The sequence below is a fragment of the Macaca thibetana genome, chromosome 4 (genome assembly GCF_024542745.1).
Source record: "Macaca thibetana thibetana isolate TM-01 chromosome 4, ASM2454274v1, whole genome shotgun sequence".
Taxonomy (NCBI): Eukaryota; Metazoa; Chordata; class Mammalia; order Primates; family Cercopithecidae; genus Macaca; species Macaca thibetana.
Genome location: NC_065581.1, coordinates 96,630,380 through 96,655,669, shown reverse-complemented (window position 1 = coordinate 96,655,669; position 25,290 = coordinate 96,630,380). Strand labels below are relative to the sequence as shown.

At 37.3% G+C, this 25,290-nt stretch overlaps 2 protein-coding genes and 1 pseudogene across 3 annotated transcripts in view; 1 reads left to right on the top strand and 2 right to left on the bottom strand.

Moving 5' to 3' along the window:
• CCNC (cyclin C) overlaps positions 1–25,290 on the top strand; it is a 165,886-nt gene that overhangs the window by 128,861 nt on the left and 11,735 nt on the right. Inside the window, exons 2-6 of one of the 2 annotated variants that reach the window (XM_050786601.1) lie at positions 10,793–10,951; positions 16,492–16,598; positions 17,757–17,841; positions 18,011–18,080; positions 20,889–20,940. In XM_050786601.1, the coding sequence (XP_050642558.1) occupies positions 10,920–10,951; positions 16,492–16,598; positions 17,757–17,841; positions 18,011–18,080; positions 20,889–20,940 (346 nt within the window). In that variant the 5' untranslated portion in view covers positions 10,793–10,919. Of the gene's footprint in view, positions 1–10,667; positions 10,952–16,491; positions 16,599–17,756; positions 17,842–18,010; positions 18,081–20,888; positions 20,941–25,290 lie in introns of those variants that run through there. The other variant, XM_050786600.1, reaches the window with a different exon arrangement.
• TSTD3 (thiosulfate sulfurtransferase like domain containing 3) overlaps positions 1,482–25,290 on the bottom strand; it is a 56,494-nt gene continuing 32,685 nt past the window's right edge. The window contains exon 3 of the mRNA XM_050786602.1: positions 1,482–1,561. Within this exon, the coding sequence (XP_050642559.1) occupies positions 1,549–1,561 (13 nt within the window). The 3' untranslated portion in view covers positions 1,482–1,548. The remainder of the gene's footprint in view (positions 1,562–25,290) is intronic.
• LOC126952188 (40S ribosomal protein S3-like) lies at positions 3,457–4,195 on the bottom strand (annotated as a pseudogene).

Here is a 25,290-nt window from a genome sequence, read left to right as displayed (position 1 = left end):
GAGGCTGGAGGGCCACGCTTTACAAGGAACAGATCTCATCAAAACTCATTCACTATCATGAGGACAGCACCAAGCCAAGAGGGATCCTCCCCCATGACCCAAACACCTCCCACCAGGCCCCACCGCCAACGATGAAGATTACATTTCAACATGAGATTTGGGCAGGGACAAATATCCAAACTATATCGAACGTTTTATTTTGGAATAATTTAATTTAAATTTACAGAAAAGTTATAAAGATAGCACAGAGAGTGCCTGTATGTCTTTTACCCAGTTTCCTCTAATATTAACATAACTATGGCACATTTGTTAAAATTGAGAGAGTGTTATTGGTTCATGACTATTAATCAATTTTCCCAGTTAATTCAAATTTCACCAATTTTTCCTACTACGTCTTTTTTCTGTTCCAGGATCCCATGCAGGATACCACATTACATTTAGCCATTAAGTCTCCTTATTCGCCTCTGGTCTGTGACAGTTTCTCAGTCTTTACTTGTTTTTGATGACCTGGATATTTTTGAATAGTGCTGGTCAGATGTTTCGTCTAATGTCCTTAAATTTGGGTTTGTCTGATGATGTTTTTTTTTCTCATGACTAGTTATAGGGTTACAGACTTTTAAGAGGAATACCACAGAGGTAAAGGTAAAGTTCTCTTCTTATCAATCATGTCAGGAATACATACTACCAACATGACTTATCACTGTTGATGCTAACCCTGATTGCTTTGTTCAGGTAGTGTATGCCAGGGGTCTCTGCTGTAAAGTTACTATTTTTTCTCTTTACATAATCTATTGTTTGGAAGCAAGACACTAAATTCAGCCCATACTGAAGGGGTGAAGCTTTAAGTTACATCTCTGGAGGGGAAACTGTCTGCATGTATTATTTGGAATTCTTTAGTAAGGAAGATTTATCTTTTACCTATTTATTTATTTACTTAATCATATATTTACATATGTATGTCAGCATAGATCCAGGTATATTTGTTTTATTATTTGGGTTAAAGTACTATACTGTTTGTTTGTTATGGATGGTTAGTTTTAGGAGTCAACTTGACTAGGCTAAGCATGCCCAGGTAACTGGTAGAACATTATCGCTAGGTGAGGCTATGAAGTTTTTTCTCCTGGAAGAGAAAAAGGACATAGTAGGAAGAGATTTGAATCAGTCGACTGAGTAAAGAAGATAGCCCTCATCAATGTGGTGGGCATCATCCAAACTGTTGCATGATTAAACAGAACAAAAAGACAGAGGAAGGGTCAATTCACTCTCTTTTCTGGAGTCTGGACATCCATCTCCTCCTGCCCTTGGACATCAGTGCTCCTGGTTGTCAAGTCCTCAGGCTTGAACTGGAAATACACAACTGGCTTTTCTGGATCTCCAGCTTGAAGGTGGCAGGTTGTGGGATTTCTCAGCTTCTATAATCAAATGAGCCAATTATATATATAATCTCCTATTGGTTCTGTTTCTCTGGAGTACTCTAATATAGTTGTTTCTCATTATCATGTGGTTGTTCCCATTGTCATTTCAATGTCTTGATGTATATTCTTCCACTTATTTCTTCTTCCTTAGATATAAATAAGTACACAGGCATATAAATATGTTTGTATGTGTATTTCTTCTACAGAGGAAATTTGGTCTGGAAATCAAGTCTGAAAAAGATTGTTTTAGAAGCACCCTCAAGTAAGTCTAAAGCACAGTCAAGATTGAGGACCACCAACCATCCTAAGCCAATTATGGTTGTTCTCATCAGGGCTGTCCCTAGTTGTATGGGGCCCTAGACACTTTTTTTTTTTTTTTTTTTTTTTTTTTAGTGTGAAACCTCTATCTATATAAACAAAGGAAATAAGGAGAGAATGAGGCAGAATGGAATTAAGGCTAAAAGTTCATGATGAAGAGAAAAACTAAGAGCATACAAACTAAAGTTACAATGCAGAGACTATGAAGCAGACAGAAAATAAACAGAATGGGAACATAGTATAGGCCAGTTGGAAAAGGAAAACAGGAAATACACAAAAAGAAGTAGGCCTCAATTCCAGACAGTTTTCTAGTTACAATTCTAGCGCCAATCCACGTTTCTTTTTTTAATGAACTGTAAATTTATGGAAGTTACTTTGCACCAGAAAAGTTCAATTATAGTATGTAGATGTGAAAAAGAAAATGAATAAAAACAAGGAAGAGAATTGACCAATGCTGCAGGGATAAATAATGTAATGAAAGAAGTTAGGGGAGTATCCAGTTTATAGCCAGAAAGTGAGATCCATTCTAAGCTTTAGTTTGAAAAGTACATCAAAATCAATCATTTCAGAAGACCACTAGACAGATAGACTTCCCCAGAGTTTGCAGATCTGGTCTTTATTTTTGCAGACTCAGAAACATGAGCTGCCAGATTACTAAGTCTTGTCTACCTCTTGGGTGTAAACACATTGATGAAGCTCATAGAAACTCATACATTGAAAACCCAACCAGGCGCAGTGGCTCACACCTGTAAATCCCAACACTTTTGGAGGCTGAGGCAGGAGGATCACTTGAACCTAGGAGTTTGAGACCAGCCTGGGCAACATAGTGAGACCCCATCTGTAAAAAAAAAAAAAAAAAAAAAAAAAAAAAAAAAACCTGCAAAAAACCTAATATATAATCTGTCATGGGATTAGAGTTAAAAAAAAAAAAGAAAAAAGAATGCAAATTAATTGATTTATAAAGATAATTGCCAGTTGACTAAATACTTTTTAAATTGCTCATAGCATTATATTTCCATAGGCAAATTAATGTGGGAAACCAAATTATTATTCAAAGATTGCTTCGTAAGTATAAAATTAGATCAATAGAAGTTGGTTGAAGTTAGTGCTATCAAGTTATTACAATCTGATGCATCCATTGTATCTTAAGAACATACATGCTGAAGAGCCTAGATACTTAAGTCTGTGGGCTAGAGCTGATGAACACTCTGAAGACACTGTAGTAGTCAAAATAATAGTCCCCAAAGAAGTCCTCATCTTAATCCCCAGAACTTGTGAATATGTTATGTTACATGGCAGGGAGAAATTAAGGTTGCAGATGGAATTTAGGTTGCTAGTGAGCTGAATTTAAAATAAGAAAATTATCCTAGATTATCCAGGTAGGCCCACGGTAGTAATCACAAGGGTACTTGAAATGTGGAAGAAGGAGGTACAATTTAGAGTGACGCAATATGAGAAAGACTCAACTGGCCATGGCTGGCTTTGAAGATGAAGGGAGCCATGAGCCAAGAAATGTGGGAACCTCTAGAAGCTGGAAAAGGCAAGAATACAGATTATCCTCTAGATTCTTTATAGAGGAATACAGCCCTGCTGACACCTTAATTTTAGCATAGTGAGACACATCTACAACTTTAGGACTTTTTTCTGTCTTTGTACAAGATTTTATTAAAGTTCTTTACAGAACAACATCCAGACTCCAGACACAGCTGCTAAGGAGACCCTGTTATGCTGTGGGGACTGGCTGGGACATGGTAGGTGGCTCTGGCTTCCTACATTTCTGTTCTGAGATGGGGGTGGTGGAGAGTATCTCATCTTTGGGTTCCACGATGCTCATGTGGTCGGGCAGGGGCTTCCTAGGGCTAATCTTACCAGCTGGTTCCCAGGGCAGCATGATCTTCACCTTGATGCCCAGCACACCCTGTTGGAGCAGCACATGGTGCACAGTGGTGTCAACATAGTATTAACAGGGTCCCAGCTATGGATCATCAGGCCATCCACAAACTTCATGAATTTAGCCCTCTGTCCTCAGAGTTTCCCAGACACAATGACCTTGAAGCCTTTGGTCCCACTCTCCATGATGAACCATAGCACACCATAGCAGGCCCTCTGCACAGCAAGCCCTCCGAGGGGTTTGTAACACAGAGACTCTGCCTGGGCAACTGCACATGACTCTTGTGGACACCTTTTCAGCATAAAGCTCTACTTTACCCTCTGAAAAGCCAAACCTCTTCTGAACTACAGCAGTCAATTCCCTGATCTGCCAGACCTTCTCATCAAGAACATTCTGTGTTCTGGTGGCTAAGGTAATGATTTCTGTCCTAGTTGGTGTAATTCAGACCTCAACTCCAGAGTAGTTATCTTCAGCCAGCTCCTGAATGAGAACTTCATTCAGTTCAGCTTTGAAGATACCATCAGCGACAAACTTCCTCTTCTTGGAAAACTGTACCACCATCTTGCTGTGGCACACCAGTGAAAGAAAAGGATGACACTTGGGACTTCTGACCTCCAGAACTGTAAAATAAGGCAATTTTTTATAGCAACAATGGGAAATGAACACAGACACCCTGCCAAAATATGATTTTCTGACCTCTATTTATGGATTCCATAAATTTTCCTTTCTTAATACCATCTTTTAAAGCAAACTAATATAATAACTTGGCGTAAACTTTTAGTTACATCACAATCCAGACAGGCTTCCCCAGCTGTATCATCTTCTTGTATCACCAATTATTTGGACACTTCTTGTTCTGGTAAATCTTGTTTGTGGGCCATTTCCTGATCCTGGGAATCTCCAGACAATAGGATTGCAGAGATCTAGCTCTAAGATTTCTTATTGATACATTTTGTTCTCTCGAAGGTCATTCTAGACTAACCAAAAATGAAAGGTGAATTCTGGAATCTCTCCAAATGTCTGGGGACACCAAATCTAGGAGTGAAAAGGGCAGAACAAATATCTAATGGCATGAGTAAGCTGGCATATTTTAACCCAACGTATTTGATTATTGTTCCCTGCAGAATACAACTGCATTATAGTGTCAAAGGCTTGTATTAAAAGAGCACGTTCCTCCTTGTATCAAGCTAGATACAAAGAGATCTTCCTCATCTCTGAAAACAGAGTTCTTTAGAGTCCATGTTACAGAGTCTAGATTTGTTCTAAATAGTAATAATAAAAAAAGCTAACAGTTATTGAGCTCTTATTATGTATTAGGCACTATTCTAATTTCATTTAAGTTCATTTAAACTTCACCACAACCCTATGACTTACCAATAATTATCCCTGTTTTACAGATTAAGAAACTGAGGCTCAGAGTGACTAAGTAGTTTGACCAGGGTTAGACAACTGGTAAGTGGCAGAGCTATTATTTGAATCTCGTCAGTCTAGAGACTGATTTCGTAACTAATACACTTTATACTATGGTTTGAATATATCCCTCAAAGTTTATATGTTAAAAACTTGATCCCCAATGAGAAGTGATTAGGTTATGAGGCCTCTGCCCTCATGAATGGATTAATGCTGTTATCCTGGGAATGGGTTCCTTATAAAAGGATGAGTTTGGCCCTATCTTGTGCTCTCTTGCGCTCTCTCTCTCTCTCTCTCTCTCTCTCTCTCTCTCTCATCTTCTCTTTGTCCTTCTGCCATGGGATGATGTAGCAAGAAGGCCCTCACCAGATGCCAGCCCCTCAATCTTGGACTTCCCAGCCTCAAGAACCCATGAGCTAATAAATTTCTGTTCATTATGTGAAAGTTGTCAAGATCAAAATTGAGTCATTTGGGTTAAAAAATAAAAATAAAAAATAGAGCCTCAAAGGGCCATGAAGGAAGGGTTCTCACAAATAAATGCCTGGTAACAAAAACTATCACAAAAGCTACTGCAAAAACCATAACATTGCACAAACACCACAGCAACTTTGCACACAAAACAGTATTTCTGTGAGGATATCTGCCCAGCAACTGCCTATCTAACCTTGGACTGGTGTCACTTTTGTAACTGATCCTTGTAGCCATGGCTAAATTATCTCAAAACAATTATGTAATCCTTTTCATTTTTTCTTTAAAAACCTTTGTGTTCCCTTACCTCCCTAAATACCCATGTAGTTTACTAAGGGCGCACATACTCCTATTGCAATGCCCTATTCCTGAATAAAGATCATTTTATTTTAGAGAGTCTCTCTCTGTTATCTAGGTTGACAATTATAAATTACCCAGTCTGCTATTCTCTTATAGCACAAAACAAAGACGCTTTTCCGTAATTTAGAAGTGTATTAATCTTCAACAAATACAGGTATACCAGAACTAAAATAAAGGGAGGTACAGGGGATGACTACATAAAGAAGAGGATGTTTTTCACAATAAGGACTAGTAATAACAAAGCAAAGTAATTATGATAATAATTTAATTAAAAAATGAGATTATCTCCAATAATTCTGTTCAAGAAGAAAAACTTGTACTACAAACTTAGAATAATGTGCTTACAGCAGTTTAGTCATAGTAGTTTTGTTGAAGCTGTCTAGTTGGGTAAAAAAGTTATTGCACTGTGAATCAGAAGAATCGGATTCCAGGTATTCTTGCCTCTATTTAACTAAGTGAGGTTAATAAAGCCACTAACCTTCTAGCTCCTAGTTTACCACAAATAGTATTCATGCTGCTGGAGAAAGCACTGTAAGAAGAAAAAGATAAATGCTTCCTTGTCACAAGAGAGTGAACACTAGCATCAAGAACTTATTGACGTTTTAAAATATTAAAAGAGTATAATTGGATTGTTTGTAACACAAAGGATAAATGCTTGAGATGTGGATACCCATTTACCCTGATGTGATTATCACTTATTGCATGCCTGTGTCAAAATAGCTCATGTATCCCATAAATATATACATCTACTATGTATCCACAAAAATGAAAAATAAAAAATTTTTAAAAAGAATTTATTGAACACATCCCTGTTTGAAAAGCACAAGGTAAGTTGAAAATTGGAAGGGACAACATTAATTTATTTCATCAAGTTTAAATTAGTGGGTAGTGAGGCCTGAAAAACAATACTCATAAAATTATAAAGAAAAGTTTAAAAAATTATCAATGAAAAAAGGCAAATCTACTAGATAGCTCATGATCTTTTTGCATCCAGGTAAGCTGGGATATCTACGCATTTTAACAGCTTTTATAAATTTCTCTATTCCACTAGAGATATCCTTAAATGAAGTTAGCTTTTGAATCAAGTCAATTTAATTCAACCTACATTTATAGAATGCCCTCAAAAGCACTTTACTCTGAAACTAAGGAAGCCTAAGCTCTAGGCCTTTGACTTGCACAGCCCCCATGAGCACTGGGAGCTGCAGGGCATTTGGCGGAAGCAGAAACCAAGTCACAAACAGGAAGAGGTTCTATGTAGCACTTATTGTAAATTGCCTAAAAGAGTTCACAGAAGGAAAGGACCTGAATTTCCACAGCTGTGGTAAGTTGTTGTGGCTCTTTTTGCATTCTAAATGTAGTACTCACTTTTCAGCATAATTTTGTATCCATAATATTATATCAAAGCACATCCCCCAAATTCTACAAGAGATTTAAACACCAGTATTTGCTATGCCTACTATGCATTATACCCTGAACTAATGGAAATACAAAGATGAAGGATCTCACTGTTTTGTAGGAAGAAGAGTGCAGAATTAGGTATAAAACAAAATTGCAGGTGGCCTATAATCCCAGCACTTTGGGAGGCTGAAGTGGGTGGATTATCTGAGGTGAGGAGTTCGAGACAAGCCTGACCAACATGGTGAAACCCCTTCTCTACTAAAAATACAAAAACAAACAAACAAAAAAATTAGCCGGGCATGGTGGCAGGCACCTGTAATCCCAGCTACTTGGGAGGCTAAGGCAAGAGAATCACCTGAAGCCATTGCACTCCAACCTGGGTGACAAAAAAAAAAAAAAAAAAAGTGCTAGTCCAGTAACAGTAACAAAGTGTAGTGTAATAGGATCGCTTATAATAAAACATTAGTAATACTAATTCGTTGCAGTATCCTTAACTTCTGGATGCCAGGCTGACAAAAACAAACAAACAAAACAAACCCTGAGAGAGTTGAAGAAATCCTGAATCTGTGAAATAGCCCACGGCTTGGAGTTTCTTAAGGTAGTGCCTTTTAAATATTTTTTATTGTGATCTGCCGTGTAACAGACAGTAGTGTTCATCAAGTATACTACACACTCCTCTACATTTCTCAGCTTTTTTTTGAGACAGTCTCACTCCCACACCCAGGCTGGAGTGCAGTGGCATGATCTCAGCTCACTGCAACCTCCACCTCCCAGGTTCAAGCGATTCCCCTGCCTCAGCCTCCCAAGTAGCTGGGATTACAGGCATGCGCCACCATGCCCAGCTAATTTTTGTATTTTAGTGGAGACGGGGTTTCACCATGTTGACTAAGATGGTCTGATCTCCTGACCTTGTGATCCGCCTGTCTCAGCCTCCCAAAGTGCTGAGAGTACAGGTGTGAGCCACGGTGCCTGGCCTCAGCTTTCTTCACAGTTAAAAACTGGAGGCATGTGTCTATTCTGGCACATGAGAGAAGGTGATTGGGTTGTTTCTGTTTTAAGGCTCTTAACACTGGGTAAGAGCTAGTAAAATGAGTCCTCTGTGCTCTCTCTAGAAAGATTTTAAGCCTAGAAGTAAGATGGAGTAATTGAAAGATGTATAAATATTAGATTCTTGCAGATCTGGAAGACAACCATCAAGGAGAGCAAGCTGACTTTATGGGATTTTATGGGAGTGACCTATGACATGTAAAATACTTTCATGGTAAGCTATGCTGATTAGGGGTGGGGGTGGGGAGGTGTTACCACAATTTCACCTAGTGTAGCTTATCCAGACTAATTCATTCTTTTTTCTTTTTCTTTTTTGATTTGGAGTCTCACTCTGTGTTGCCCAGGCTGGAGTTCAGTGGCACAATCTCTGCCCACCGCAACCTCTGCCTCCTGGGTTCAAACGATTCTTGTGCTGCAGTCTCCTAAGTAGCTGGGACTACGGGCAGGCGCCACCACACCCAGCTAATTTTTGTATTTTTAGTAGAGACCGGGTTTCACTATGTTGGCCAGGCTGGTCTCGAACTCCTGACCTCAAGTGATCTGCCCACTTCGGCATCCCAAAGTGCTGGGATTACAGGCGTGAGCCACCACACCTGGCACAGACTAATTCTCACATACAAATAAATGCATTTCACATCTTGACTGTGTGTGTATATAATATAAACAAAATTTAATATAATATCCTTGCTATTTCTGATTTACCTAGTATTTTCTGTTCTATTTAGGAACATGATTATACTTAATTTTACCACACCCTAATTGGTCTCCATCCACAATGTTAAAAATACTATCTTAAGTTGCCTCAGATGCTGATCGTCTATAAACAAGTTTCTGGCGTGTCCAATTATTTAGAAAAATAATTACAAGTTTTACAACAAATGCATTGTTACAATGAAATTGAAATGGAAAATACAAAACATTTCATCTTGTAAAATTAAATTATGGTTCTTGCAGTATGTTTCTATTTGGTGCAAACATATACATACATGTGCATACATATGTGCATGAATGTTTTTAGATGTTTTACAAAACCGGTGATTTCGCTGCTCTGTAAGTTTGCACTTTTCTATCACTCCAAAAGAACTCCATTAAGATCGCGGCCTGGCGCGGTTGCCCACGCCTGTAATCCCAGCACTTTGGGAGGCAGAGGTGGGCGGATGACGAGGTCAGGAGATCCAGACCATCCTGACCAACATGGTGAAACCCCGCCTCTACTAAAAATACAAAAATTAGCTGGGCGTGGTGGTGCGCGACTGTAGTCCCAGCTACTTGGGAGGCTGAGGCAGGAGAATCTCTTGAACCTGGGAGGCAGAGGTTGCAGTAAGCCTAGATAGCGCCACCGCACTCCAGCCTGGGTGACAGAGCAAGAGTCTGTCTCAAAAAAAAAAGAAAGAAAGAAAAAAAAAAGAAAGAAATCGCTTGATCCAGGCCGGGCCTGGTAGCTCACACGCCTGTTAATTCCAGCATTTTGGGAGGCTGGGGCGAATGGATCACCTGAGGTCAGGAGTTCCAGACCAGCCTGGCGAAATCCCCTCTCCACTAAAAATACAAAGATTAGATGGACGTGGTGGCACGCGCCTGTAATCCCCGTAATCCCAGCTACCGGGGAGGCTGAGGCAGCAGAATCACTTGAACTCGAAAGGTAGAGGTTGCGTGAGCCAAGATTGTGCCACTGCACTCCATCCTGGGTGACAGACCCAGACTCTGTCTCAAAAGTAAAAAATAGGCCGTGCGCGGTAGCTCACGCCTGTAATCCCAGCACTTTGGGAGGTCGAGGCGGGCGGATCACGAGGTCAGGAGTTTGAGACTATCCTGGCCAACATGGTGAAACCCTATCTCTACTAAAAATACAAAAATTAGCCGGGCGTGGTGGTGCGTGCCTGTAGTCCCAGCTACTCGGGAAGGAGGCTGAGGCAGGAGAATCGCTCGAACTCCGGGAGGCGGAGCTTGCAGTGAGCCGGGATCGCGCCACTGCACTCCAGCCTGGACGACAGAGCAAGGTAAAAAAAACAAAAAACAAAAACAACAACAAAAAAAACTTGATCCGTGAGAACAAAGTCATCTTCATTTATTTCTCTTTCCAATCACAGGTAAAATAAGTCACAAAATCTTTTATTTTATTACAATGCCATTGTTCTGTTTTTGAAGTCCTGGAAGAGGTAATAACAGAACCCCGGAACTCAGCCACTTCGCCCAGGTTAGACCCCTACTCAGCAACTCCAGTGCTGAGGACAGGAGACCGAGCGCCGTGGGCCCCCGGCCAGAACCGGCAAGACGCTCTCGCGAGAGTCTTCCAACCGCCGTGAGCTCTCGTGAGCACTAGTTCTCTTCTATCTCAGCGCCCCCACAGGTCAGCACCTCCCCGCCGGCTCCCTCCGCTACCGCGGGCCGGAACTTTTGTCGATAGGAACGGGTTTGCACAGTTGAGTGTTGTCGGCCGGCGTGAAGGAGACTAGGGGGCCATCCTCTTCCTTTCGCCGTCGCCGCCGCGGAGCGGAGTCGAGCCGAGCTGATTTGATCGAGGAGCGCGGTTACCGGACGGGCTGGGTCTATGGTCGCTCCGCGGGCCGCTCCGCCGGCTGGTGCTTTTTTATCAGGGCAAGCTGTGTTCCATGGCAGGGAACTTTTGGCAGAGCTCCCACTAGTAAGTGATCTTACGTCTTCTCACCTGGGGCCGGTTTTTGGGGGGCTGTGAGGACGGGGCCTGCGACTCCCTTGGGCCTGGATCCCGGCTCAGTTCCGAGTGCCGGGGTCCTCAGGGGAGACTGCAGCGGCCAGAAGCAAGATGCTCTTTTCTGAGGCGACTCCCCTCCCCGCCCCCAGCCCGTTTCGGGGAGGGAAGGATCTGTGAGGGGGAGGGGTGGGAGAGAGTTTAGTCTCCCAGGAAGGAACGTTTCAGAGTTTAATTTCGGATTTTTAGTTTAACTAGGCCGCAGGGGGTCGGATAGAGTGGGCACAGGTACGGGAAGTGTGACTCAGCTCAAGACTGTGAGGCTACCTGTTCAGGACAGTTGTGGCGTGCTTTTGCTTGGGATTTCTTCGGGTGATTGGCGTCGTGGTCTTTTGTCATTCACTGTATATCTTGAGTGGATTTAATATTCTGAGGAGAGGAGAGAGTCTGGCTTGTTTCTGCCTACTAACCTCTTCTTGCCAGTACTTTATGTCTAGATGGAGTTTTATATTGATAAGGTATAGGGCAGGTGCCCTGTAAACTTATCCATTTCATTAGCCTGTGCCTTATATTTTGTTTTAAAGGCGTATTTTTCCAGTGATTTTGTTTCTCTATTTCTTGAACCTTTTTCATGAATAAGTTCTTGTTTCTGTCAGTGACTATGTGAGAGCTAGAATAATATAAAAACATTTATCTCTAAATACATTTGTTTAAGCAGGCAGGAAGGTGCGTGATGGGGTTAATTGAACATTGAGTAGGCTTTCCACTGTATAGTTGAAAGATGAACAGAACTTGACAAAGAAGGTATCTTAGTATAATTTTTTATGCTAAGAAAGCATTAGTAAGTAATTTAAATTTCGATTCTGTGAATAGGATCTGTTCCTGATGTTCATTTTTTAGCCCTTTGCAAGGAGAAAAAAGAAACAATGAACTCGGTAACCTATTTAAGGAAAAGCAGGTTTTCCTCTTGCTATAAAGTGATTCTGTGGAGATGACATGTTAAAGAGGCAGGCAACTGATCATATGTGTGTGTGTGTGTATATATATATGTGTGTGTGTATATTATATATATGTTGCATTGTTTTCACACACTGAAATATTGCTTGGGCAAAATTAAAGTATCAAAAGTTTAGGTATTGGAGTTAGAGCTCCTGAAAAAAAAATTTAGGTAGTGGAGAAGAGAGATTCTGATAAACTTTGAAAGAAGCTGAGAGAATTGACAAGTAGCTGACTGTTGATTTGTCAGTTTTTCAACTTAAAAAAAAGCTCCTACCTTTTTTCAATGGTGTTCTCATTATGCTTTCATTTATTCATAGCATTATAAAAATATTTTTTCACTTTTCAAATATAAAATTATTACAAAGTTAAGTGTACTTCTTTGAAACTATTCTCCCAATTCAAATACTCCTAAAAGAAGGGATCACTTTGCCTTGCTCAGATCCCTTGAGCAGTCATAGAGTTTCTTATCTGGAAAAGGTAACAAGTATGGAAGACAAGACAATTCTGGAAAAACAAAAGATTATGAAAGGCCATTGTTTTAGCTGAATTTGGTGAAAGAGGGCAATTGACATTAAATATGCTATATTTCATGCTTCTAAGATGCATATTTTCACCTTTAACATCTTTGAAATGAGCATGGCAGTTTCTTTCATAGCATATGAAATAATGATGAATCCTAGATGTAATCTTAAATTTGATGAAATGCAGTATTTATAAATTTTTTTAGTTTATCCTGCATACACAGCTCTGAGGAAAATTCATAAAATGTTTGTGAAATTTATGAAATTTATCTTTTTAAAAACATAAAATGACTCTGTGGGGATGAAATTAATTAGCAAACCACAATGTAGTTGAAGTAGAACAAAACACAGTCTGTGACCAAAATGAACTAGAAGGGGACTAAGTATTTGCTGGGTTGATTGAATGCATTAATGAAGGAGTAACAAAAATAAAAACTACAAAACTAACTGTGGATACTTTATTGTGTGAAAAAGGAAACTGAAAATACAGTTACTTAATATCTATAAAATAACATCATAATATTACCATATATGGAATGTAACCAAAGCTTGAATGTATTAGAAAATCAATATCCTGAATAATTGAGAGATAATAGAAATATTCTATTTAATAATACTAAGAAGGAAACATGAAATAAGCCTAAAGAAACAGGAAGAAGATCTTAAAATAGATAACGCTGATGCTAATATATTAAAAGGAAAAAAATTATAAAAGATCATTCTTAGAGTAAACAAAAACAGTAGACGAAACTACTGCTAGTTAAATCAGGGGAAAAAGGAATGATACAAAAATACAAAATTAGGAATGAGAAAAGTAAACCCAAGGGTACTTTTGGGTTATCTCCAGGGTTTTAAATTTGAAAGCCAAAGCAAGTTAAGAGTATTACCCAAGAGCTATGCCTTATTTCATGGGTAAATACATCTTTCAAGAGAATCTCCTTTTGAAATTGTTCCATTTCATACAGAAAGAAGAAAAGCTTTCCTTTACAAAGCCATGATAACACAGAAAAATCTAGTAAAGGGAACACTAAAAACAGTCTCACTTTTGAATACTGATGCAAACATTGTAAATGAATTATTACCAAATACAGTCTAACATTACATTGAAAGTATAAAACGTGACAGTGGATTTTATTATAGAAATATAGTCAATGAAGCAGTAAAGGTATTAAAAAACTAATGCAATTCAACATTTATCCTTGACTAAAGCTCTTACTAAAACAGAAACAGGATGCTTCCTTAACATGAAAAACATATCAAAGCATCAGCAGTGGTAAAACATTGGGATAATTAGGGTGCCTATTTAAGATTTTACCAGTATACTAGTGAATACAATTGATACAAAGGAGATATAGAAAGAATGACAAAACAATGACAAAATTATCAATACGTGGAAATAAAATTAATGAGAAAACTCAGTTAATTGAGAAGTTATTAGAAATAATAAAGGTTTAATAAGGTGACCAGTTATAAAATACAAAAATAAAAGCTTTTTAAAAATGGATAGGGAAGTATAATTTACATTAGCAACAGAAAATATAAAATACAGAGGGAAAAATATAAAGAAATATACAGAACCTGTAGGAAGAAAACTTTAAAAGTCCATAGTGGCACATACAGATTTTAATAAAGTTTGAATTCTTGGTAAGATGTCATTTCTCCCTATATTGATCTTTAAATGTAATGCAATCACAAAATTTGAATGGATATTCTTTTTTAGGACTTGACATAATGCTTCTTAAGTTTGGGTCTTAGAATAATAATTGTGATAAAATGTCAGAAATTTTCAGGAGAATAGTAGCAAGGAAGTATTTTTCATACCAGATATTCATTACTTAATTTTCTGTGTTTTAAAATAGCACAGCATATGAACAAGAAAAAAAATAGGAAATTATAAAGAAGATCCAAGTATAGTGATAGAATTATAAATCAGAAGATAACTTAGCGCATTTGGATAAGCATTTGACAAAATATTTAGCTGGATCCCAACTTTATACTTTGTACCAAAATAAATTCCAGATGGATCATAAATTGAAGGAAAAAAGCCCTTAAGGGTATTAGAAAATATGGGTGAATTGTTTATCATTTTGAATCAGGAAAGACCTTGCTATGCCTGACAAACATGAAAGTAAAAGATAGATTTAAGTAAGTGATTCAGATTTCTGTATTACAAATAATTAAATACTGAGAGATATTTAAACTTGGGAGAAATTTTGCACTTATTTGTCAAACAAGTGATTTATTATTCATACTGTACAAATTTTAGATGAGAAGAATCTCTTAATCATTAAAAAAATCGGTAATACCATTAGAAAAATGGTCATATTAGAATTAACATTGTACAAAAGAAGAACTGTATATGACCAATAAAGACATAGAAAGATGTTTAACCTCAAAAGTAAACTACAGGGAAAAGAAACAGTGACGTACTACTTTGCCTTTAAGTTGCAAAATATTTAAAAGTGGCATTAACCCATAGGATTAATTTTTTTTTTTTTTTTTTTTTTTTTTTTTTTTTTTGAGACAGAGTCTCTGTCCACCAGGCTGGAGTGCAGTGGTATGATCTCAACTCACTGTAGCTTCCACCTCCCGGGTTCAAGCAATTCTCCTGTCTCAGCCTCCCAAGTAGCTGGGACTACAGGCACACGCCACCACGTCCAGCTAATTTTTGTAATGTTAGTAGAGACAGAGTTTCACCATATCGGTCAGGCTGGTCTCAAACTCCTGACCTCAGGTGATCGGCCCACCTCGGCCTCCCAGAGTGCTGGAATCCCAGAGTGCTGGAATTATGAGCCACCATGCCCGGCCAGGATTAAATATTGTACAATTCACTCATGAACTGTTAATACAAATGGAAATTGGTATGATGTTTTTGGAGGGTAAACTGACAATGTGTATCAATAAATTACCAGCAACACTAATCCTACTTCTGGGAAGTTATTTCAAATATATTATTAATCAAATATGCAAGGAGAATTACAAAGATATTCATTAAGAAGCATATCATTCAGGAAATAGTAGCAAGGCAGTATTTTTTTATACCAGCTATTAATTACTTAATTTTCTGTGTTTTAAAATAGCACAGCATATGAACAAGAAAAAATAGGAAATTACAAAGAAGATCCAAGTATAATGATAGAATTATAAATCAGGAAATACCTCAGCGCATTTGGATAAGCATTTGACAAAATTTTAGCTGGATCCCTACTTTGTACCAAAATAAATTCCAGATGGATCATAAATTGAAGGAAAAAAGCCCTTAAGGGTATTAGAAAATATGGGTGAAAAATGATAACCTATATTTCCATCAGTAGAGATTGGCTAAATAATGATCCATCCATAAAGCTGTATGAAAGACTGCTGAACAACAAGTTAATTGACATAAGACTTGGAATACATATTGAATGACAAACACAGCTTCAAGATCGTTTTTTCTTTGAGTCATGTCAATTTCATATCTCTGGTTAAAAATAGCACACTTGACTAGGCAAGAGGAGGAGGCTATCAGTGTAACACATTCTGAGGCAGTTTTTAATATAATTAGATTTGTGAAGTAAGGAAATTAAATGCCATAGTTACCCATGAACAGCTGAAAAACTATATACTTCCTCAAATCTAAGCCACCATCAATTGGTGCCAAATAATTCCACCGTTATCTTATATCACTAAGAAAGAATAAACATGCTGCCAATTATAACACGAAGGCATCACAGATTGTAAGACATATCTTGATATCAGAGTCAGAATCAGTGAAATACAAGCTGGTAACAGACTAAGGAGGAAGAAGGAAAAGATTAGAGCAGAATTTTTTTCAGGACATATTTACATTTATTAGTGAGATAATTATTAGTCACATTTCAAGAAATGTGAGAAATAATTGTCTTTAAGGTTACGTTTTGCTCTTTGTACTTCTCAGAATATGAACAATGTGTTCAATCTTAGAGTGTTTTCCCTGACCTTGCTTGTTGATTTTCTGTAACATGTCTTTTCTAGTTTGCAATGGATTTTGGATAAACAAGATCTGTTGAAGGAGCGCCAAAAGGATTTAAAGTTTCTCTCAGAGGAAGAATATTGGAAGTTACAAATATTTTTTACAAATGGTAAACTTTTTAAAAAATTGTTTGAGATTGTATAGTTGGTTACCTCTGAATTAAAATGTTTTTGTGTGGTAATTTGTAAACTGTTTTAGTGCATACCTAACATTTTTATTTATACAGGTGTTCTTTTTACAACGTATTCATTTCTGTTTCTTTTTAGTGATCCAAATAAAGTTTTTTGTGTGAATTTTACATATTACAGGCACTTAAGACAATTTAGAAGTGTTACCTAATCTCCCTAAGGCTTTGTAATAATTATTAGACCCAGTTCACGGTTGGCTAAAGCAAAGTACTTTGAGGATAAATGATTCTTTGGATTGGCATCCTGTAGTGGTCATGTCTGTTAGAACTTTGCTTTGAAGGGAAGAAGATTAGGGATATATCTTTACTCTGACATGTAGTAGGTTTGTCACATAATTTTTTTAACTTTCAGTTCACTATTTTGTAAACTTATCTCTCTGGTTTTTTTTTTTTTTTTTTTTTTTGAGGATTCATTATGAATTTTTTTTTTTTTTTTTTTTTGGTGAGCCGTATAAAGCTAAGTGTGGTAATCTTAGCACTTTGGGAGGCAGAGGTGGGTGGATCACTTGAGGCCAGGAGTTAGATGAGCCTGGCCAACATGGTGAAATCCCCTCTCTACTAAAAATACAAAAATTAGCTGGACGTGGTACACAAGAATCACTTGAACCTGGGAGGTGGAGATTGTAGTGAGCCCAGATCGCACTACTGCATTCCAGCCTGGGCGACAGAATGAGACTCTGTCTCAAAACAACAAAAAAGTGGTAGTATTAACAAGTTTCATAGGTGTCTAATATTTTCTTTTTATATTTATTTTAAAGATAATATGAAAAGCATTTAAAATATTTAGAAGATAGAGGGGAAATACTTATTCAACTTCCTTAATGGATGAATAATTTTTTGCTGTGGGGCAATTTCTGTTTTGTTATTGTTTTGTTGTTGTTTATGCATACCTATATATTTTCTTAACACATTTGCAAATCCTAGTGTTAGACCACTGTGACTCACATAGAGCATGTGTAGGTTTTTCCCTTTGTTAAAAATGAACATAATTATGATTTAATCAATTGGAAGTTACTGTTCAATGTTAATATTATAATGATACCAGAAGATACATTTAAAATTTCATTATTTACCTTTTAGTTATCCAAGCATTAGGTGAACATCTTAAATTAAGACAACAAGTTATTGCCACTGCTACGGTATATTTCAAGAGATTCTATGCCAGGTAGGATTATTTTTATTTTATTTTATTTTATTTATTTGAACTCTTATCTAATGTTGATGAACCTTAGCACAGTGTAAATGAATCATGTGTCTGCCATAGAGTTATCTTGATTTTTTCCCAGTGTGTTTTCTATATGAATGATATTTAACTTTGTTTTATCATATTTTAGGTATTCTCTGAAAAGTATAGATCCTGTATTAATGGCTCCTACATGTGTGTTTTTGGCATCCAAAGTAGAGGTATAAAACAATTTTCTGTTCTTCATCAAAGTATAGTCAATGTATGTTGGTTAATCTGCCCCAATTTTCACATTGCCTGTGTCAAATTAATAAATGGTAATGTATGCAAAATACTAAAATTGTACAAAATCAAAGAAATATATACATATCCTTATATATTCACTTAACAGACACATATAGCACTTACTGTGTACCAACTGACTTAATCTTCCTAACAAACTGGAATGCATACTAGTAGTAGTCCCATTTTATAAATGAGGAAACTGAGACAGAGAGAGATGAAGAACTTGCTTAAGATTATACAGCTAGTAAGTGTCAGAGCCCATGTTTGAACCATGGGAGTCTCTTTAGCAATCCTGTGTTCTTAACTACTTTCCTCTGCTGCCTTTGAGACATTTATTGTTTGGCACTGAGTAGTATGAGTAGTATTCAGTAAGTACCACAGCTTGCCTACCATAACCTGAGAATGTCCCTTATGCTTCTCACCCATATGCTTATCTTCTCCTGTCTTCCCTCCCATCATCCTGATGATTGGCTGCCTACCAAGCCAGAAGGAAGGCAAGGATTAGGGGAAGCTATAGCTATATAGAGTCTAACAAGTAAAAGTTGAGGTTATGAGCGTAGAGAAATTAGGTGAGGGAGAGAAGATAGATAGGAACTTGCAGCAGAGACTGAATTTCTGTTCAATTTTTTTACTTTTGTAGTATTTTCGAAAAAGCTTAGCTAAAGTCCAGAAAATAATAGCAGATATTGGCTGTTTTTCATAAATAATTAATGTAGTCTTTGGTGGTGTGAAATCTTTGCATTATGTTTCTATTTTTGGATAATGTCTTAGAGTTGTATTCTTAGAATTGTATTCTTGAATACTGAATGTGATTTTTACCTAGTAAGTTTATATTCCTTTTGGTACCTACTTTGATTTAGTTTTGTTTTAGCCATGATTTAAGAATATCCATGACGTCTTTCCCAACTATTACCTAAATAATGACAATTGACTCTGTTAGAAATAATATTAAGACAAGCTTTCTAGAAGTTTATGTTTTCTAATTGTGAGTGGTAGTTTAAGAAGGCAGAATCAGCTTTGTTTTTGTTAAGTTCTTTAATGGAAAAGAAAGTGTCTATTAAAGGTCCTTATGGATTGAGTTTTCAGATTCTAATAATTCTAATACTATATAATATTTGATTTTATTTAAATATTACTAGGTAATAATTTAATTTTAAGTCTCTTAAGCACAGGCAGTATGGGGACCAAGACAAAAAATCTTTATAAACATTTAATCTTGTAGATTAATTTGAGGATTTTAATCTATCTTATTTGTTAAATATTGTTATTTGATTTACTGAGTAGAACTCTGTGATGTGATTTACCAAATGAAAGTTTTCCCTTTGAGTTTTGGATAAAGAATTATTCCTAGGCTGGGTGTAGTGGCTCACACCTGTAATCCCAGCACTTTGGGAGGCTGAGGCGGGCGGATCACCTGAGGTCAGGAGTTTGAGACCAGCCTAACCAACATGGCAAAACCCCGTCTCTACTAAAAATACAAAAATTAGCCGGATGTGGTGGCAGATGCCTGTAATCCCAGCTACTAGGGAGGCTGAAGCACGAGAATCACTTGAACCCAGGAGGTGGAGGTTGCAGTGAGCCAGACTGTGCCACTGTACTCCAGCCTGGGCAACAGAGCAAGATTCCATCTGGAAAAAAAAAAAAAAATTATTCCTGAGAAAGAGAATGTAGTCTTTCAGATTTGGTGGTAGCATTATTATTATTATTATTATTATTATTTATCTCTGTGACCAAATCTTTCTGTATTTTCTCTAGTTTTATGGAAATTGTATAGAAATCTCATTTAAGAACATGTTTCAGGCTTTTACTTTTTCTTTTCAGTTACTATAGTTGGAGGTTTAAATGTAAAACAAATATGTTACTACACATACATTTCCCCTACACAGGATAAGGATGTAGGCTGAAGGTATTTAAATAGATTTTTAGTTTAGCTCCTTTTGTTGGATAAGAAACCAACTCTTGATTTTTTTATTTTAAAATGAAGTGAAGGCTTTAGGAATCTTAGGCAATAGATGAAATAGTGTATATAAGGTGGATCATAGTAAGTTTTAGTATTTTCACAATGGGGGTTATTCATTTGAAAGAGGAAACGGGAACTGACTTCGGAAGTCTATTAATTAAGGTTTATCTTATTCACAGATGCGACTGTTTTATCATAAAATGGCATGAAGTATCTGTTAGTACAGGTTGAATTGAATAGGAAACATACTTAGTATTCTTGCAATTAAGTATAGAATGTAAATAATCTTCTTGGAAACTAATTTAAGTCCTAAAACTGACACTGTGACCTTAAGATTTGGTTTCTAATTTGGTACTTTTTATTGTTATTAAATTACAAAATTATTTTAAAATTTGTTTTAAGTTGTAGCAATTTGGGGGAAAGGTAATACAGGCAGACTATCCCTAATCTGAAAATCCTAAATGCTCCAAAATTTAAAACTTTTTGAGCGCCAACAGGACATTCAAAGGAATGCTCATTGGAACATTTTGGATTTCAGATTTTTAGATTAGGGATGCTCAACCAGTGTAATGCAAAATATTCCTAAATCAGAAAAATTTCTGATCCTAAGCATGTCAGATAAGCAGTAATCAACCTGTACATTTAGGGGTTTAAGTACTTCACGCCTCAAGTGGGTAGAAGGTGAACAGAATGTAAACAGGGGAGCAAGGAAATCCTGTTTTGAATAGAGTTCAGATACCCTTAGATTCATTGGGTTAACATGTACCTGCTTTTCTTTCTTTAGGAATTTGGAGTAGTTTCAAATACAAGATTGATTGCTGCTGCTACTTCTGTATGTAAGTGCAAAAAGTATATCTGCTTTAAGGATGTAATTCTAAAGAAAGCTCCAGATTACACAGAATTTTTTTTTTTTTTTTTTTTTTTTAGTTTATGAGACATATGAGAGATTGGTTGGCTTTATTAAATTTCCTGAGGATACCTTTATGTCTAGTGTATTTGGCAAAAAATCGAACTAAAAAAGGTTTTTTTAAAAAAAAGTTATAAAGATAATACTTGTAATGTTAAAATGGATAGTAATAATCAATCCAAAAACATCAACTCAGTGGCTTTTTATCTTATAAGAGTAAACAAAAAATTATGTTTTCTAGTTTTATTATATTGTTTTCTAATGACTATTATGTCATTCTTATGGGTGGATATTAGTATCTATGTGCAAACCCGTTCCTGTGTTGTTGGGTTGTTATGAGGACCAAATGAGTTAATATTTATAAAGCTTTTAGAACAGTGCCTTGCCTAGTATGTTACTTTGCTGAGGCTGCTGTAACAAAATGCCACAGAATAGGTGGCTTAAACAACAGAAGTGTATTTTCTCATAGTTTTAGAGCGTGGAAATCCAAGATCAAGGTGTCTGGTTATTCTCACATGGATCTTTCTCAGAGCACACACACTCCTGGTTTGCCATCTTCTTCATGTGAGGACAATAGTCTCACAGAATTAGGCCCCACTCTTATGTCCTCATTTAATCTTTTTTTTTCTTTTCTTTTTGAGACAGAGCCTCGCTCTGTTGCCCAGGCTGGAGTACACTGGTGCCATCTTGGCTCACTTCAACTTCCGCCTCCCGGGTTCAAGTAACTCTCCTGCCTCAGCCTCCTGAGTAGCTGGGACTACAGGCATGTGCCACCATGCCCAGCTCATTTTTTGTATTTTTTAGTAGAGACGGGTTTCACCATGTTGGCCAGACTAGTCTCAAGCTCCTGACGTCGTGATCCACTAGCCTCAGCCTCCCAAAGTGCTGGGATTACAGGTGTGAACCACTGCGTCCAGCCTGTTCTCATTTAATCTTATCCCTTTAAAGGCCCTCTCTCCAAATACAGTCAAATTCTGAGGTACTAGGAGTTAGGGCTTCAACGTATGAATTTTGGAGGGGGACATATATTGGTCCACAATACTCAGTAAACTTTAGGGGCTATCATCATCATCTTCAATGACAACAACATCATTATCACTGGAAACCACTGTACCAGTGCAGTGGCATTGGTACCAAGATAAAATACAAGGAATTTAAGGACAAAAAAAATAAGACAGACACATAAAAATATTAATACAGAAGGAAATAAATAGTATAAGAGAATTACAGAGAATGCTGTGAATGTTTTGGGTGGGAAAAGGTTGCTTCATGAATCCAGAAAGGATTAAGTAGAATTTGGTGCAGAAAGTTGAACTGGGGGAATGCAGGAGATAGACAGTCTAAGAATATTGAATAGTTTAGTCAAATACGGAAAGCTCATGAGTTAGATTAACTGTATGTTGAGTAAGGAAATAGTGGGGAAAAATCCTTACCTGACTAATATCAGCTAATAGAAGGCCTTCAATGCTAAATGAAGGAATCTGCACTTTGTTCTATTGACAGTAATGAAAGTTAGTTAGTTAGTTATTTGAGACAGAGTCTCGCTCAGCCACTCAGTCTGGAGTGCAGTGGCACGATCTTGGCTCACTGCAACCTCTGCCTCCCACGTTCAAGCGATTCTCCTGCCTTATCTTCCCTAGTAGCTGGGATTACAGGTGTGTGCCACCACGCCGGGCTAATTTTTGTATTTTTAGTAGAGATGGGGTTTCACCATTTTGGCCAGGCTGGTCTTAAACTCCTCACCTCAGGCCTCCCAAAGTGCTGAGATTACAGGCGTGAGCCACTGTGCCTGGCCAGTTTTATTTATTTTTACACATGCGAGTAATGCTGGCATTGTACATTAGGAAGGTAAATCTGACAGAATTATGTAAGATGAATTGGAGGAGAGGGCAGGTAGAGTTAGACAAATTTTAAAGTTATTTACATCCCACAACATGGATGAACCTTGCAGACATTATGGTAAGTTAAATAAGCCAGTAACAAAAAGACATATTGTGTGATTACACTTATGTGGAATACTTAAGAGTAGTCAAATTAATAGAGATAGAAAGTAGAATGATAGGGCTGGAGGAAGGGTGGTATAGGGAGTGATTGTTTAATGAGTACAGAGTTTCAGTTTTGCAAAAGTTTTGTGTATCTTAACACAATTTAAAAACAAAAACCTTCTGAAATACAGTGAAACTGCAAACTGTATTGAGTGCTGTCACTTACCACAGGGTGCTGTGAGAAATAAAACCTAACAAGTTTAAAGTGGAAAAAATAATTTTTAAGTTGCTGAAATCATCCCAGTGAACACTAATGAAGGCTTAAACTAATATTGGCAGCCAACAAGAAGAACAAACGAGCCAGATTTGAGCAATAGAGTGAGCAGGACTTGTAAAAGGAAGGGATTTAAGAAGAGTCAGAAATGTATTTTGAGGTTTTTTGCCTGGGGATTGGGGAGCTGTAGATGGTACCGAAAAAGAGAATAAGTGAGTTCTTAAAAGAATTAAATTTAATCTTTGACATTCTAACCATAAATATGTCAGTAGAACATCCTCTTAAAAATGTGAGGCCAGCAGTAGAAATTTGGAATTTGATAACATTTAAGAGTTGCACAGGCCAGGCATGGTGGTTCCTGCCTATAATCTGAACACTTTGGGAGGCTGGAGCAGGAGGATTGCTTTAGAACAGGAGTTCAAGACCAGCCTGGACAACATAGCAAGATTCCAACTCTGCAAAAAATTAAAGAAAAACTAACTGGGCATGGTGGTACACACCTGTGGTCCTAGCTACTCATCTGTAGTCCTGTCTACTCAACTAGGCTGAAGTGGGAGGGTTGCCTGAGCCCAGGAGTTCAAGGTTGCAGTAAGCTATGATTATGCCACTGCACTCCAGCCTGGGCAACGGAGTAAGACTCTGTCTCTAAAAATAAAATAAAAATAAAAGAGTTGCACAATGTCTTATGCTGCATAAAAAAAGTTGTGAACCAAAGAAGAAAACAGATCTTTGAGAGAGAGCATAGTGTTATTAACAATGTGGGGGTAGAGGTAGAAGCCAGATTGCAAGAAATTAAGAAGTGAGTAGGTGCTGAGAAAGGAATAGTCTTAACTGTATTACAAATATATGAAACGACCTCAGTGAAAGGAATTGGGGGAAAGGTGTTGACATAAGTAGCTTTGGAAATGATTAGAGTGTAAGAGTAAAGGCAAAAGGAACTACACATAAGCACTGTACTCTAGTTGATAAAGTTGTTACCCATGGGTGTACAAGTTAACAATTCTGATAATGTTATACATGTATATGGGAATTAAACAATTACGTAAATCAATAGCAAATGTTTGAGAGCCGGGTTTCTCATTGTTGGAGTGGGAATTTACAGATAAACAAAGGGCTGGAAACAGCATGAACTCCTGTACCTTAATACAATATGGATGGTTACATATAGAAATACTTATAGATATGTGTATATAAATGGGTTAATGTGTGTATTTCTTGGCTTTCTCAGCTGAAAGAGTCTATAAGCAATGACATCCCAGTAGCGGTGAGCTCACCTAGTACCCATGTCTTGGTTTCTAATAAAATTCTCCAATAAAAGGTACCAGGGCTCCTTGGAGAAATGGCTGATTCTAGGACTGGGGCAAGAAATACACAAGATGGACCTGGACCATCTCATAATGCCAGTAATAAAGAAGTATTCAAAACAAACAAGAAAAACAAAAACCTACATTGATGAGGATATGTCAGAAGGATATAGGAGACAACTAAGAGAGCTCCCACTGACCAAAACTGAAATAATTTGACCATCAAAATTTTAAAAATAGCATTGGGTAATAACTTAAAGTATAAACTAAATATCCATGAGTCCATACTGATATAAATAAATGAAGGAGAAAAGACATGTCTTCCATGCTGAAGAATTCCAAATAATATATGTAGCTACCCTGCCCTCAAGTAGAGGGAGCATAACTCCCACTCGTAAGGTGTTGGCTATACATGTTAACTTCCTGCTAGTGTGTACATATGGAAAGGGAGGAGAAAAGTAACTTTACAGTGGGGAAACCTGACAAATACTGCCTTAGCCAGGTGATCAAGGTCAATAGCAACAGTGATAAATCACATTAATACCATGTATCCTTGATGTGATATGATGAAGATGGTACTTTATCTCTGTGGTCTTCCTGTCAAAAACCCATGTTCTCTAGTCTAATGAGAAAAACATCAGACAAATTCCAGTAGAGGAGCATTCGACAAAATACTTGACTGGTACTCCTAAAAACTGTCAAAGTCATCAAAAACA